The 15,961-nt window shown below is 42.2% G+C and overlaps 1 protein-coding gene across 4 annotated transcripts in view; it reads right to left on the bottom strand.

Annotated features, from left to right (window-relative positions):
* Positions 1-11,597, bottom strand: part of topbp1 (DNA topoisomerase II binding protein 1) — a 72,173-nt gene extending 60,576 nt beyond the window's left edge. Inside the window, exons 1-6 of one of the 4 annotated variants that reach the window (XM_041184550.1) lie at positions 11,518-11,597; positions 7,242-7,340; positions 7,021-7,155; positions 4,126-4,269; positions 3,356-3,537; positions 289-482 (exon numbers count right to left, since the gene is read on the bottom strand). In XM_041184550.1, coding sequence (XP_041040484.1) covers positions 289-482; positions 3,356-3,537; positions 4,126-4,269; positions 7,021-7,155; positions 7,242-7,331 — 745 coding nt within the window. In that variant the 5' untranslated portion in view covers positions 7,332-7,340; positions 11,518-11,597. Of the gene's footprint in view, positions 1-288; positions 483-3,355; positions 3,538-4,125; positions 4,270-7,020; positions 7,174-7,241; positions 7,341-11,181; positions 11,413-11,517 lie in introns of those variants that run through there. The other 3 variants (XM_041184549.1, XM_041184547.1, XM_041184548.1) reach the window with 3 other exon arrangements.
* Positions 11,598-15,961: the final 4,364 nt, after the last annotated feature.

Raw genomic sequence — 15,961 nt, 5'->3', positions numbered from 1 at the left:
CATTTACAAATACATTGGAATCCCATTTTCAGCCTGAATAATAGATACAGAAATTAGATAGTACAGTGTCTCCACATACAGAACAGCTATATCTTAGGCATGGTAATAAAGGCAAGCTGCAAAGGATTATTATGCAGTTTTATTCATCAAGAGAGATGAAAAATAAATAAACCTGAGCAATGAGGCAATATGAATATTTTGAAGGATAAATTCAGTGTAGACAGAGGCTTCAATTTACTGGTTCTGCAAAATCTGAAAATTGAACCACGTCATATATAGTGCCTTTACCTTTAGCTTCTTGCACAATAAGATGCGTGCAATCATTCATCTTCAGCTGCCCTGTATACCGGCCCCCATTCTCCAAGGTAAGTCGCTGCACTTCCTGTCTGTCTTGGCTACTTAGCCCAGTCACACAGATTGTGCAGCCAAGGAATGGAGGACAGAGGTGCTCCTCCATATTCACATCTGTAAGGTTAATCATGCTGTTTGAAAGAAAGCAAGAGTGAGTGGAGTCGATATAAACAAGCACAATATGATAGTTATTTCACATTAAGTTCCTCTTCAAGACACTAATCAAAGAAATGTGTTTTAGAAAGAACAAAATTTATTTTCTAACATTTTATCACCTCCTCAGGACATCCCATTTTGTGTCTAATTAATTATTTTTCAAGTCTAATCAGTTATGCAAGTAAATCCTGCTGTCTCTTTTTTTCCACATTTTTTTCACTTCCTGTTTAAAAGACATTTATTCCATTTCCACTGCTGCTTCTGCTAAGGCATCCCAAGTCTTATGAGCCCCAAGCATATATGAAAAATTCTTGTAACATCTCTCTTTGTTCTTTGGATAATTTTAAATTTGTCCCATCTGGTCACTGATGAAGGACTCTCAATGGGTAGCCACTCATTATAGCCATTTTCTCACAAGTCAGAAGAGTAACACAGCATCTTGTGTTTTTAATCTGTGAACAGCATCAACAATCAACATTCAAGTGGAACATCACTAGGTATTCTGATTACATTACAAATAGGTTATAAACCTCAAGTATCAGTGACTGTGCCTTCAATAATCTGGTAATATAAAAATATCTTAAAATCAGTGGAGTTAGGGATAAAAAATTGGAATATTACTGAAATAAATAATTGTTGAAATGTTATTTTAGGGGCCAAGAGAAAAAAGGGAAAGGAACACTTGATCCCAGACCTGAATAAATTTTAGCAAGGATGTTAAGTATAATCTTTTGTCTGCATCTTAAGTAAATGGAACAGAATGCAAATTGTAAACAATGTGCCAAACACACACTTCAAATAGTATATACTTTTAAAACTTTCCTCTTCTAAAGGAATTATCACAGACTTAGAAAGAAGTTGATTAAAAAGCAATTTGACAGAAAAGAGTTTCCTGAACCAAGTAAAATTCAAACACTGGGAAGCACATTTCCTCTATCTGAAAATGTTAGTTGCGGGGGGGTGGGGGGGGCGCCAATCAAAGCAAACAGAAAATGGATTCCCACACTTCATACACCACCAACCTTTTTTTCCTAACATGGGAGAAAGACGGCCTTATCATCACAAACAAAATTTTTTTTGGTACGAGTGAGTGACTGCTCATCCTCATCCCATAAGTAATGTTAAGTTACCTTCAAACAAAGCTCATACAGGTTGCAGCATTAGGTTCAATATGGAAATGACATCCAGACCTAGATTGTATTCCTAGATGGGGCCTCATGTTTGGCAGCATCATAGTTGGCGACCTAAGGTTTAGCAGCACTAAAGAGAGGTAGAAGTTCCCAGCTTTAGTCTTATAGAAAATTAAGAAGTGAATTTTCACAGCACAGAGAAGCCATTCTGGGCTTTAACAAAATGGGGCTGTGGATTATGAAGTTTGGTAACACTGCAGGAACATCCAGCAGTTTGTCAACGCAGGTACTGGTCCTGAAAGCTTTGCAATACTGTGTAGATGATAGAGCAGGTCACAATGATGAGGGATTCTGAGAACACTGCAGTGAAGGTCCTGAAGTTTTGCAGTATGGCTTGGGGAGAGGTTAGAACTCCTGAAATCTGGTAGAATTGACAGGTTGGTTCTGGAGTTTGGCAGTACTAGCATGGAGGAGGTTCCTGGCCTTTGAATTACTGGGGTGGAAATCTTCAGATTTGGAAGCACTGACTGCTGCTGGGCCTTGTTTCAGGGACCATTGTAACTCTGTTCTATTTGTGCTTATATTGCTTACTCACTGGTTTGTTCTGTTTGAATTTTGAGAGCCTGGAGGAATGGAAACCGTACTCTTAGCACCATTACTTCATTAATGTCTAAATCTGATAATGAGGTCACTTAGGCAGATTAATAGGCAGATCTCATTAGTGGCAGATTAACTGGAACATGCTATAACCTTCACATACTAAATAACCCACAAAGACAAAAAAGCCTGAACACTCCTGCTTTATGGTCAAAAAAAGCCTCAGTTCATTCAGTATTTAATTGTGGTTTGATCAGGAAACTTTTCAAGTCAAAATGCATTCATAAGTTTCAGAATCCTACCTAGAGGAGCATTTTAAAACTAATAATGCTTAGTTTAAAAGGACAGGAATACCAAATCACGTGAGACATCATTTATTGGTGTTATTGTAGGTGTGGGTTCCTTTAAGGCTATAGAGACACTTACTTCTGAAAAGTTTCATCAAGATATAAACTGAGAAACCAAAGACATTTTAATTTTGATATTATATTCCTGAAGAATTTTATACTGTTTTAAAAAAAAGTCAGATAGCTTCCACCTTGACTCTGGAGACCAATGTTGACAGGGACTTACATCACTTCCACATTCTTCTCACATGGAGCCATAGAAATGATAGCCTTGACTCCATCGCAGAGGTACCTGCTATCCTCTCACAGGATGTTAGCAATGTCTACTTCCTTTGTCACCCACTCTGCCTGTGCCCTTGATAGAGCCAGCTGTGCCAGGCTGCTGCAGCCCATGTCAAGATTGTGCAGTCTGACCCTCAAGATACACAGCTGCTTGAGCTCACCCATCATATCTATAGGAGCTGTACAGCCATCTAGCTCCCGAGCATTAGCCGCTATTTGAAGAAGCGTAGACGAGTTATTCCAGTTGCTGGGCAATTCCATCAACCAACACCACTAAAATAGCTTATCTGGCCGCTTATTTCCTTGCTGCTTGTGGCACCTTGTTGGGCTCAAACTGGCTTGTGTTTGCCAAAGTACTACGTTGGCTGTGAAGCACTTTGGAACTTCCTGATGTTAGGTCGCTGCTTTTAAAATAAATGTAACAAATATGTATCAGGATGCCACCTCAACTTTTAAAACACTTGAAAAGGACTACCTGCCATGGCCGCTTACCTCTTTTGAGCTTTCTCCCAGCATGCCTTAACCCAGGATGGAAGTAAAATAATTTTTTTCAGACTGGCAGCCACTAAATACTTCTTGCTTCCAACCTCTCCAGCTATCAGATGAGTTACTGAAATGTTGAAGTCTCGAAGGATCCTACCACCCATCAGCTGTACTTGTTTATGTACTTCATCCTTTGGAGATAACGTACAAATTATTCAGTATCCAGGGAATTAATAATTAAAATGTAGTGCCATGAGTCTTTTTGAATGTTAAAGTTTATTTCAAAACTTTGGGCCTGTGATCAGATTATTACCAATGCTGGCAAGCAGTGTTTTTAATAATGGGTTTATAACTGGTGTTGCTCAGTAAGTATATAGCTGGACTGAAAACATAAACCACATTAATTTCTCTTAAGGAAGGTCAAATGATAAAATGACAACCAAGAAAAAAATATGGTTTAAGTAACAAAACACTTGCACTTATATAACATCTTATCACGTGGGAACATCTCAAAGCACTTCACACAATGCTTTAGTTGAAATAGCATTGATTTTCACTAGCGTTTAAAAATTAAATTGCAACAGACATTCTCCTCCTCCTCCCCCCCAACCCCGCTTTTGATTTGCAGGTAATTAGGTTTTAGAGACTTTAGCGGTAATTTGATTTGTAGATTCTTGTTAGATATGCATCATGCAATGTGAGTTCAAGGGTACAGTCATCACTGTCACTGAAAATTACACCCAAGGCCCTAGTTATTATCACTGCCCTGAAATACTTACCCTGGTTTTCTTCTCCAAGCTGGTGCATGAAATCACCACATCAGCCATGATCATACTGTAGACAGGACGTACAGCTTCAGGTACACTCTGTTGTTGCTGAAGACAATATACAACCACTTGTGGGCCAACAATCCTACAGCCAAGCTGTGGGGAAAAAAAGACACGTCAAAGAGTAAAACAGCAATTGCTATCCCTGCAGCTAGATTGAGATACATCTATAACCTCTCAAATTTGCATGTTCTGTGTACCAAATGAACCCCAATAAGTTAGTTTCAAATAAGAAACTTGCCTCACTGCCTCCTGCTCATATCCAATTTTAGTTGTACCATTGGCAGCTGTCCCTTCAACGTCCGAAGCCCTAATCTCTGAATTCCCTCATTATGCCTCTCTTTCGTTAAGACACATCTTAAAACATATCTCTTTGACCAAGTTTTTGGTCAAATGATGTTAGCTGTGGGCAAATTGGCTGCTGTTTCCTACATAACAAGTCATTACACTTCAAAAGTACTTCATTGGCTGCAAAGCACTTTGAGATGCCCTGACGCCATGAAAGGTGCTATGTTAATAAAAGACTTCCCCTTTTGTTCCACGTTTTGATTTCACTACATCACATTCCTTTCCTGAAGTTTTGTGCAATTATCTCTGACCACCAGATCGTAACCATTTTTACTCTGACCTTGGAAACAATTGGCTGCCTCTAGAAAACCCATTTTAAACAGTTGCTAACATAACATGCATTATGCCAGTGAGAGAAAAATAAAGCATTTTTATGTATAATAGATAACAGGTTATTTTTTTGCTGATCGCAGCATACACATGGTAAAGATTGGTTACTGGCATCTACTCTAAGCTACAGACAATATAAACTATGGTCAAGTATGCTGATAGCACTGGAGTGTCTGTTGCCATTTCCCTGAGACGGGGACCCATTTCACAGACTGTTTAGTAGCTGGAACCGATCAATAGCTTCCTGTAGAAATCAAACCATCCCATTCAATTAGAAGAGCCCTATGAATTACTGAGCATCTAATTCAGTTGAAAGAAATTATTTTTATGTTCTAGGATACCTTTGAAGAAGTCTGGAGCAATATTGAATAGAGATGGAAGACTAGCTGAAGTCAGAGCAGTTAAGCAGCTGATTAGTGACTCTGATGTAATAGGTAGCCTTATAAGAAGTAAAAGAACTACCTTTTGATGATCAATTTAATTCTAAAGGTTGGCGGTGAGTAATGCGTACTTTGATATTTAAAAGTTAGTGAAGATTGTAATTACAATAAATATACTGTTTGTCTCCAGTGGTGTTCATTTACCTGTTTATTGTTTCATAAACGTGTTTAATAGTTTGTAATCTAAGCTGTGGTCTAATAGATTATATATCTGCCTCCACCTACTGAACAAAAGATCATGTGGCAGCACATGATAAATTCTAGCAGCTGGAATACAGTCACAATAGTTCTCTGCTTGGCCATTAAATCTTGCCACATATACACATAGATATTGGGTGTAGGTCTTAAAGACAATTATGGAAAATGGTTGTTATGGGTAAAAAGGTTTGCCTGAGTTAGTACGCACAATTCGGTCATGTAGCCTAATAGACTTATGCTTGACACAGTACAGAAAGGAGAAAACATCCCAAAGCAAACCAGGCACAGCAAACTAAGGTCAACAAAGCCAGAGAAATGCAGGTAAGAGCTTATGGTTCATTGCAATATAAACTAAATCACAAATAACAGATCAGATTATAACATTATTTTGATAATATAAAAACATAATTAACCTATCATAAGCTAGTTTAAGGACAATAAAAAAAAGACTCTGGAAAACAAATGAGCTGTGTAGGCCAGTGCAAAAAGAGCACTGATCTACACAGCAAAGATAAGAATGAAGCCTAATGTGGCTGTAGCCTTAGCACTAAAATAGTTATGAAGACAAGAGTCTACCAGGAAAGTTGGGATGCTTACTGGAAGAGATGAAAGTTGATGCATCCAAGTGGTCTATGGACAATGTGAAGAAATTTGAGGAGGAGTTCAGGGCACACGACAGGTTGTCGGTTTTTCAGTATATAGACAATATCATTGCTTATTTACTATGATTGATTCTACTCATAAATTATTAATAAAGTAACAACATTTCTGAAAGTAGACTCTCAAACCAATAATTAATAAGACTGGCAGAAGTCAAATCTCAAAAAAAAAGCAGGTAAAAACACTCTCTGGTCCTAAGGGACATTAAGTCTATTCACGAGAGTGGGCAGTGATAGTGAACTCAATGTGTTTTTACACTAAATGGTCCAAAGAAGAACACCATCTTGGGAAGTGAGGTGATGATGATGGAAGGGCAGCTGTGACACAGTGATTTACTGACAATGAAATACAAGGAAGCCAATTAGAAGTGAAAGATAACACTGATATAGATGAAATGGAGACTGTGTGATTGAAACCAATTCCATTATCAAATCAAACAAACTAAAGCTAATGTATTTAAACTGAAGGGGGTACAGTGCTGGACACTACAAATTTCAAGATGTTGAGAAAGCTGTGGGAAGGTGGAGATATACAGACCCTCAATAGTCACTGGCTATACACAAACCCATTACAAATTAGCAACTGCAGCCCATTACTACTGAAACATTAGATGCACAAATTCAAAGAACTTTCTACAGTTATACTGGAAGAGATATGTAATGCTAACAGTGTGGGACTATTTTTCCCACTAAGTTTAACCTATTCCATGTTGCCCACTTTGTTTTTATCGGGGCAAACATTTGTTAAATCAGACAGTGGCAGCGGGCTTTATATTTGGGTTCGGCTTATACTTCTTATAGCAAGCTAGATAAGATAAAATAAAATCAAAACAACACTCCATTCCACAAGAGTGAAACACAAAAATAAGCACCTTTTCCAGATGATTGTAAGCCTCCCCCTCAAAGGGGTCACATATATAAAGTGAGCTGTCTTTTACTTTTAAACTGAACACTTCATCTTCATGTACCATCTGCAGAAATTCCTCCGATTTAAATTCTTTAATAGCCTGAAAATCAGAAAAAAGCTTCAAGTTTGTTTGGAATGAATTCAGTTAAAATTAAGAAAGGCTTGCTTTTTTAAAAAAATACCAACCTTATAAGCTTTTGTGAAATATTCCGAATCTTTCTCTTTTGTTTTTATAAATTTTACAAGAAAAGGTTCTGGCTTTGCAGAGTTTGGCATTTTCACAATCTAAACATGGAGACAAAAACATATCAAACTTATTAAAAATCTCAATTATTGGTACACAAAGCTGGCTTGGAGTCTGTCACTCAGTGACCACACTTCAAAAGTACTTCATTGGCTGGAAACCACTTTGAGACGTCCAATAGTCATGAAAGGATCTACATAAATGCATGCCTTTCCTGTTTTCTTTCCTTCAATGTGGGAAGAGGTTTGTCCTTTGTATATTATTGCAGGATATGGAAGTACGAACATGGAAGTTCACAGGGACTTTAAAAGGACCCATGAAAGCATTACGTTCTGCATGCAACCAGGACAATTCTGCATTTTGCTCTAGTTCCACACGAAGCAAATTCCGTTAAATCATCAATGATTGCAAAATTGCTGGATTCCATTGCAACTCAGTAATGCAACACCTGGTAATAGCTCATCAGCGTAAGTGGGACACAAGTCTCAACAGTTGCCACTTTGGCAAAACTACAGTAAACCAAACCTGTGTAACGCATTAAAACAAAAAAAAATTAAACACTGCAGATGCTGGAATTCTGAAATCAAATGCTAAAAATATTGGAAACATTCAGATCAAGGAGCATCTGCTATTCCAATGTTCCTCACTCTACAGATCCTGCCTGGTATTTCCAACATTTTCTGGGTAACTTAAAACCGTGCTTACATTTGCAACTTAGATACTAAAAAGAATCAAGCGTGTTCAGCCTAACAGGAATAATATTGTTCCTAAAATGTCTGACGTGCAATTTTAACACCTTTAAAGAAACATGATATGCACCAAATTTCTGTTTATCCTTCAAAGAAATGGCAGGGCATGGTCTGCTTCTGTGTTACCAATTAGCTTACAGACACCAAAACTACTTAATAATTAGTCTTTACAAGATCAAGTATAAAAATGCGTTGTGCATGAAGCACCTTCCGAGTAATGTCCTGTACTCCGCATTTGTAGCATTTTAAACCTCCAACTGCTCCCCACCCTGAACACGAATTTATTTTGTTAGTGTTGGGACTGCCCTGATAATAACGCAGTCCATGGTCATATATTCAATCATACAACATTGACCATTAAACCTGAGCTGCAAACGATCTCACCGGTCAGTAACTCCTGAAACCAATTAATAGATGGGGGCAGTTCACAGTGCTCCAGAAATTTTAGCTAGGTCACAACCTGCAGAGAGGACCCTCTTTGGTGGCCACTTCTAGAAATGGTTACAAATGTGAGACAAAGTAAAATGAAATCAAGACCATTTTTAAGTACAAGTGGTCTGTTTAACTGAAAGAACAGAAGCCCCAACATAACTGGAATGACCACAGGATATTCAGGAGTCTAACCTGCTTTCAGCTTCAGTTCACACTTCAAAACTCAATTATTTCCAGTGGAACACATGGCTTAGCCAAATCGGTGTTGGCCTCCCAACTAATTAAATTTCATCAAGCAAATATACCTATCCTTCTAAAGGTACCATCTATAAAGCTGTATCTATTGTATAAACAGTGCAGAATATTTACCAGAATCACTCGTCTGTCTGATATTATTGACTAAAGACCCTAAATAGAAGATACACATAAAAGATATGCTGCGTCAAAATCCTGGAACTCCTTCCCCAACAGCACTGTAGGTGTACCTACACCACAGGGACTGCAGTGGTTCAAGATGGCAGCTCATCACCACCTTCTCAAGGACAATTAGGGATGGGCAATAAATGCTGGCCTAGCCAATGACACCCACATCCCATTAATGAATTTAAAAAAGTAGTTCATCGTATAAAAGAAGGCTGCCAGTTGTTACAGTATCTACATGTCATATTGTTTCTGGCTTTTATGGAATCGGGGAAGGAAGAATTCCTTCAGTCACAAATATAGCAAAGGAAAAAGGTACCTCAGGTCCTCCAACAAATTTAGCTGAAGATACTTACACATTGCATAATATAGTTACTTTGGAGAAAAATATTCCATCATTTTATGATATAGCTGCTCAATGTGAGGGATCTGAATGTCTGAGATTCAGTCAGTAAGTGTTCCTACTATAGGTCTATCTTTATACTTTGCATTGTTATCTGATGCAGGAGCCAAAGGTGGGACAGCACCCTCCCAGGCTTCTGCAAAAGTGGATAGGTATTGCTAAAAATCAAACCAATCAGTATTGAAAGACACCAAAGGCTACTTGGAAGGAGGTGTTGCCAGTAAGAGGCAGCTGCTCTCTGCCCGCAGTGTTGGCTGCTGTGAAAGTGCCAAAAGAAAATGAGGCCCGTCAAGAGTAGGATCAGGAAAGGTGGTTATATCATTCACAGCCTCCTTTGAGTCTTCTCGCCCACACCATCAACTCTTGTCAAGTTGAAGTTTCAGGTAGATTTCACAGTGACATGTTTTATAGAGCCACCAAAGTGAATTGGCTGAGAATGGATTGGTCACTTGGGGTTGCTTGCAACTACATAACGTATTGTGGCTAGTGAGGTCGTCCTGCATTGCCACATCTGCCGGAAACGTCTCTGCCCATGAATCACACTGGCTCAGAGCCATTGAGCTAAGTGAGAGTTAGAGACACTCTGACACAGAGAGGGATGAATATTGGAATAGTTTATTCTAGGGTTCAGCCACACCACCTAGAAATACACAGCTTCAGAAAGCGGAGACAGAATATCAGGAACCTCCTAGCTGAGGAAAGGAAGGGGGGAAAACCATAGCGTCTGGTGCAGTCTAAACATTATGCATCATAGGGCAGAGAGAGAGAGTGGGCAGAGAGACAGTGGAAGGGGAGAGAAGCTTTTAGTTCTACAGATATGATACTTATGGGGATGGATAGCATACTCTGCCATCACGAGCCAGACTCTCAGTGAGTGTGTTGCCTACCTGGTGCCAGGACAAGGAATATCTCAAAACAGCTGGAAAGGATCTTAGACTCGAAGTGGCTGAAAGCTCATTGGCATGTCCAATCTAGGAAAGAACAGGGAAGACAGCCTACTGGGGGAATATTAACTGTTACGAGGTAAATTAAAAACCAGGATCTCAAAATAAGAAAGAACAGGCTTGTCTTTATATAGCACCTTTCATGACTTCAGGACAATCCAAAGTCTTTTACTACTCAAGAAGCACTTTTTAAGTGCGGGCATCAACTTTAGTGCCAAGACAGATCAGATCAATATGGAGAAGTTTAAACATGAGCACAGAAGATTAAGGGATGACACAATTGAGATGTTTATGGCCTGATAGGGTAGAAAGAGAGAAACTGTTTCCTGTGGTGCGGGAGTCCAGAACAAGGGGGAATAACCTTAATATTAGAGCCAGGCCGATCAGAAGTGACGGTAGGGAAGCACTTCCCCACACAAAGGGTAGTGGAAATCTGGAATTCTATCCCCCCGCCCCGAAACAAAAAGCTGTGAAGGGTAGGAGTCAATGAGGAATTCCCAGGGCTGAGGTGGATGGATGGATGGATGTGTGTCAGGTAAGGGTTACAGAACCAAAGCGGGTAGATAGATTTAAGATACAGAACAGCACTGAATGGGAGCGAAGAGTTTCCTCCCGTCCCTAGCATTGCAGAGTGTTTTTAAATTTAAAAAGCAGGTTGTTTGTCCCTGTGATTAGAACAGCTACAGATGGAGTGAGTGAGTGTGTCTGACATGAGGAAAACCAAAGTCTCTGCTGGATCTGGATGTCGGGGCAGCGGGGGGGGGGGGGGGGGGGGGGGGAGAGAGTCTGAATTAACCATCAGAGTCACTCAGGGCTGCGGCTGATGCTGCTTAAAACCCGTCTGACCCGGGGGTGGGGGGTCTCCCGGGTGCCTCTCCCCCTCCCCCTCCCCCTCCCCCCCGGATTCGCTGCGACAAAGGCGCCTCGAGCCCACCTGCAGCGGCTGCTGGAAACTCGGTCCAGCAAAGGCGGCATCAAAGCGGGACCTCGGGCGACAGGATCACAGGCCCCGGCTCGCTCTCGCTCTCGCTCTCTCTCTCTCTCTCTCCCCCCCCTCAGGCCCTCTTGCTCGGGTTTCACCGGCCCCGCGGATCCCTCACCTCGGGCTCGGGCTCGGGCTCGGGCTCTCTCTCTCTCTCACAGGCCCCGAACCCCCGTTACCCAGGAAACAGGAACCAGCGCCTCACCGGCGAAACACCAATATCCGCTCGTGCAGCTCATCCCCACTCCCGCCCCCCCCTCCCCCTCTCAATGTCTCCTGTTTATTCACCTGATTTTTCTATTTTTTTAAAAAAAAATACATTGTCCACTTGTTTCCCGCTCGCTGTGCTATCAGAAAAATATTGAAGGACCGTCAGGCATGTTTGTGGACAGAAACGGCTTGAGGTCCTGAAGGAAAAGGCGGGAGGTTGAAAAGGGTAGGATCATGTGACCATCGGGCACTGGGGCGGGACTACAGACACCAAGGGGCGGGGCTACTTGGGAAGTTTTTGTTCCAGTTGCACAGGATGTTGGTGGGGCCACATCTGGAGGTACTGTGTACAGTTCAGGCCTCCTTATTTAAGGAAGGAAATAATTGCACTAAAAGCAGAGAACTGATTGATGGGATGAGGAAAGGTGGACCTGTATCCACTGGAGTGGAAAAGAATGAGAGGTGATCTTATTAAAACGTATTTCACAGAGAATCGTTACAGTGCAGGAGGGGGCCATTCGGCCCATGATGTCTGAATGAGCAATTCATTTAGTGCCATTCTCCTCATAACCTTACACATTCTTCCTTTTCAGGTAATAATCCCTCTTAAATGCTTTGATTGAGCCGGCCTCCACCGCACACTCCAGCTAGGCATTCCAGACCTTAATCACTTGTTGTCTGAGGGGTCTTGACAGGGTGGATGCTGAGAGGGCGTTTCCCCTTGTGGGGCAGTCTAGAACTAGGAGGCAGAGTTTAAAAATGAGGTAAAAGCAAAAAATTGCTTATGCTGGAAATCCAAAACAAAAATACCTGGAAAAACTCAGCAGGCCTGACAGCATCTGCGGAGAGGAACACAGTTAACGTTTCGAGTCCGTATGACTTCTCAACAGAACTAAGGAAAAATAGAAGAGAGGTGAAATATAAGCTGGTTTAAGGGGGGGGGGGTGGGACAGGTAGATCTGGATAGAGGGCCTGTGATAGGTGGAGATAACCAAAAGATGTCACAAACAAAAGGACAAAGAGGTGTTGAAGGTGGTGATATTATCTAAGGAATGTGCTAATAGGTGACATTAAGGGTAGAAAGTAAGACGAGCAAGGTACAGATAGCTCTGGTGGGGGTGGGATGGCGGGAAGGGATTGAAATAGGCTAAAAGCTGAAGATAAAACAATGGTTGGAAATACATTTAAAAATAATGGAAATAAGTGGGAAAAGAAAAATCTATATAAATTATTGGAAAAAAGGAGGATCGGAAAGGGGTGGGGATGGAGGAGAGAGTTCATGATCTAAAATTGTTGAACTCAATATTCAGTCCGGAAGGCTGTAAAGTGCCTAGTCGGAAGATGAGGTGTTGTTCCTCCAGTTTGCGTTGGGCTTCACTGGAACAATGCAGCAAGCCAAGGACAGACATGTGGGCATGAGAGCAGGGTGGAGTGTTGAAATGGCAAACGACAGGGAGGTCTGGTTTATGCTTGCGGACAGACCAAAGGTGTTGCACAAAGCGGTCACCCAGTCTGCGTTTGGTCTCTCCAATGTAGCGGAAACCGCATTGGGAGCAGTGAATGCAGTAGACTAAATTAAGGGAAGTGCAAGTGAAATGCTTCACTTGAAAGGAGTGTTTGGCCCCTTGGACGGTGAGGAGGGGGGAAGTAAAGGGGCAGGTGTTGCACCTTCTGCGGTTGCATGGGAAGGTGCCGTGAGAGGGGGTTGAGGTGTAGGGGGTGATGGAGTGGACCAGGGTGTCCCGGAGGGAATAATCCCTGCGGAATGCCGCTGGGGTGGGTGAAGGGAAGATGTGTTTGGTGGTGGCATCATGCTGGAGTTGGCAGAAATGGCGGAGGATGATCCTTTGAATGCGGAGGCTGGTGGGGTGATAAGTGAGGACAAGAGGGACCCTATCACAGTTCTGGGAGGGAGAGGAAGGTGTGAGGGCGGATGCGCGGGAGATGGGCCGGACACAGTTGAGGGCCCTGTCAACCACTGTGGGTGGAAAACCTCATTTAAGGAAGAAGGAAGACTTGTCAGAGGAACTGTTTTTGAAAGTGGCATCATCAGAACAGATGCGAGGGAGGCGAAGGAACTGAGAGAATGGGATGGAGTCCTAACAGGAAGCGGGGTGTGAGGAGCTGTAGTCAAGGTAGCTGTGGGAGTCGGTAGGCTTGTAATGAATATTGGTGGACAGTCTATCAACAGAAATTGAGACTGAGAGGTCAAGGAATGGAAGTGTCAGAGATGGACCATGTGAAAATGATGGAGGGGTGGAAATTGGAAGCAAAATTAATAAATTTTTCCAGGTCCAGACGAGAGCATGAAGCAGCACCGAAGTAATCATCGATGTACCGGAGAAAGAGTTGTGGAAGGGGGCCAGAGTAGGACTGGAACAAGGAATATTCCACATACCCCATAAAGAGACAGGCATAGCTGGGGCCCATGCGGGTACTCATAGCCACACCTTTTATTTGGAGGAAGAGAGAGGAGTTTAAGGAGAAATTGTTCAGTGTGAGAACAAGTTCAGCCAGACGGAGGAGAGTAGTGGTGGATGGGGATTGTTCGGGCCTCTGTTCGAGGAAGAAGTGGAGAGCCATCAGACCATCCCGGTGGGGGATGGAGGTGAAGGGGCAGTTGGAGCCAGGGAACTGGAAATTGTTGATATGATGTAGGGTGTCAGAGGAATCACGGATGTAGGTGGGAAGGGACTGGACAAGGGGAGAGAGAATGGAGTCAAGATAGCAAGAAATGAGTTCCGTGGGCCAGGAACAGGCTGACACAATTGGTCTGCCAGGACAGTCCTGTTTGTGGATTTTGGGTAGGAGGTAGAAGTGGGCCGTCCGAGGTTGGGAGACTATGAGGTTCGAAGATGTGGACGGAAGATCTGCAGAAGAGATGAGGTCAGTGACAGTCCTGGAACCAATGGCTTGATGTTCAGTGGTGGGGTCATGGTCCAGGGGGAGGTAGGAGGAAGTGTCTGTGAGTTGAAACTCAGCCTCTGTGAGGTAGAGGTCAGTGCGCCAGACAAAATGAGGTGTTTCCCATTTAAGGCTGAGATGGAGTATTTTTTCCTCTCGGGGTCATTTGTGTGTGGAATTCTCTTCAGGGAGCAGTGGAGGCTGGGTCATTGAATATATTTAAGGCTGAGTTAGATAGGTTCTTGATCAACAAGGGATTCAAGGGTTATGACTGGGGGGAGGGGGCAGTGGTGATGATGGTGGTGCAGACAGAAAAGTGGAGTTGAGGCCACAATCAGATCAGCCATAATCTTATCAAATGGCAGAACAGGATCAAGGAACTGAATGGCTTACTCCTAATTCTTGTGTTCTACTGAGGCCAAGGGACAGCTGTTATGACTTCAGGTTCTCATAATCACACTTTAGACTCAAAATGCTAGAGCTTCATCGAGTATATTTCTAGCTGCTCTCCACATGGCTGGTGAAGTGACACGACTGATGCATTGATTTTTGACATATGACTGCAGTGAATATGGCACCCCAGGATATATATTCACATGAGAATTAGTTCCTAGCTCTTTACAAATAGCATAATTTAACAGCAGAATGAGAGAATAAGGGGCAGAGCTACTTCCAACAAGAAGTGGGGCTACTGACAACCAGTGTGGATGGAAAATATCAATGTAAGGTGCAACTAGAATTATAAAATGGGACAGCACAAAAGGAGCCCATCATGGCAGTGCTGGCTCTTTGTTAGAGCTATCCAATTAGTCCCACATTCCTGTTGTTTCCCCCACATCCTTGGAAATGTTCCCCTTCAAGTATTTATATAATTCCGTTTTGAAAGTTACTACTGAATCTGCTTCTACCATCCTCAGACATTGTATTCTACATCACAACAACTCACTGTGTAAAACTATTTTCTCATCTCACATCTGCTGCTTTTGTCAATCACCTTAAATCTGTGTTCTCTGGCCAATAGTATGATCTGCTACGAGAAACAATATAAATGGCTTTAAACCACACCAGGCTATTTGCAACAGTTCATGGCAGGAAGAATCCATCTTCATTATGCAGATTCTGTGACAGGTTTGTCTGCGGCTGCCAGGATTGTCCTGAAGTCTCCAAGGAGGAAAACAAGTTTACTGGAAGCAATTGAGTAGGGAAAAAAGGTGGGAACAAAAAGTGTTCCCCCCCCCCATTTACTTTGTACACTTGTTTAGATATAAAAATAGGCTGTGTTTGCTGCCACTGCAACTGTAGGAGCACATTCACCAGATATGCAGTCACAGTGCCCATGACATCACTGCCAGCCACAGGTAGCTGCCTGTATTAAAGAATAGGACCATCCACAATATTGAGCAATTTAAAAGATATTTGAACAAGTGGAACATTAATAAAATGTGTTCTTTTTTCATCAGGTTAAGGATTGAACCCCAAACCACCAATTAAAAATCCGTCCTGCTCTCGACCCCTCACTGCCTCCCCCTCAATGGCCACCCTGTACCCTTGCTGTCTACAGGCAGTGAGTGAAGAGGCCAAGGGTTGGTAGTGGGGTGGTGAGCAAAGCGGCTAATGG

Source organism: Carcharodon carcharias, chromosome 3 (genome assembly GCF_017639515.1).
Source record: "Carcharodon carcharias isolate sCarCar2 chromosome 3, sCarCar2.pri, whole genome shotgun sequence".
NCBI classification, from domain to species: Eukaryota; Metazoa; Chordata; class Chondrichthyes; order Lamniformes; family Lamnidae; genus Carcharodon; species Carcharodon carcharias.
Note: the sequence above shows the minus strand (reverse complement) of the source record. Positions and strands in the feature narration are given on the sequence as shown.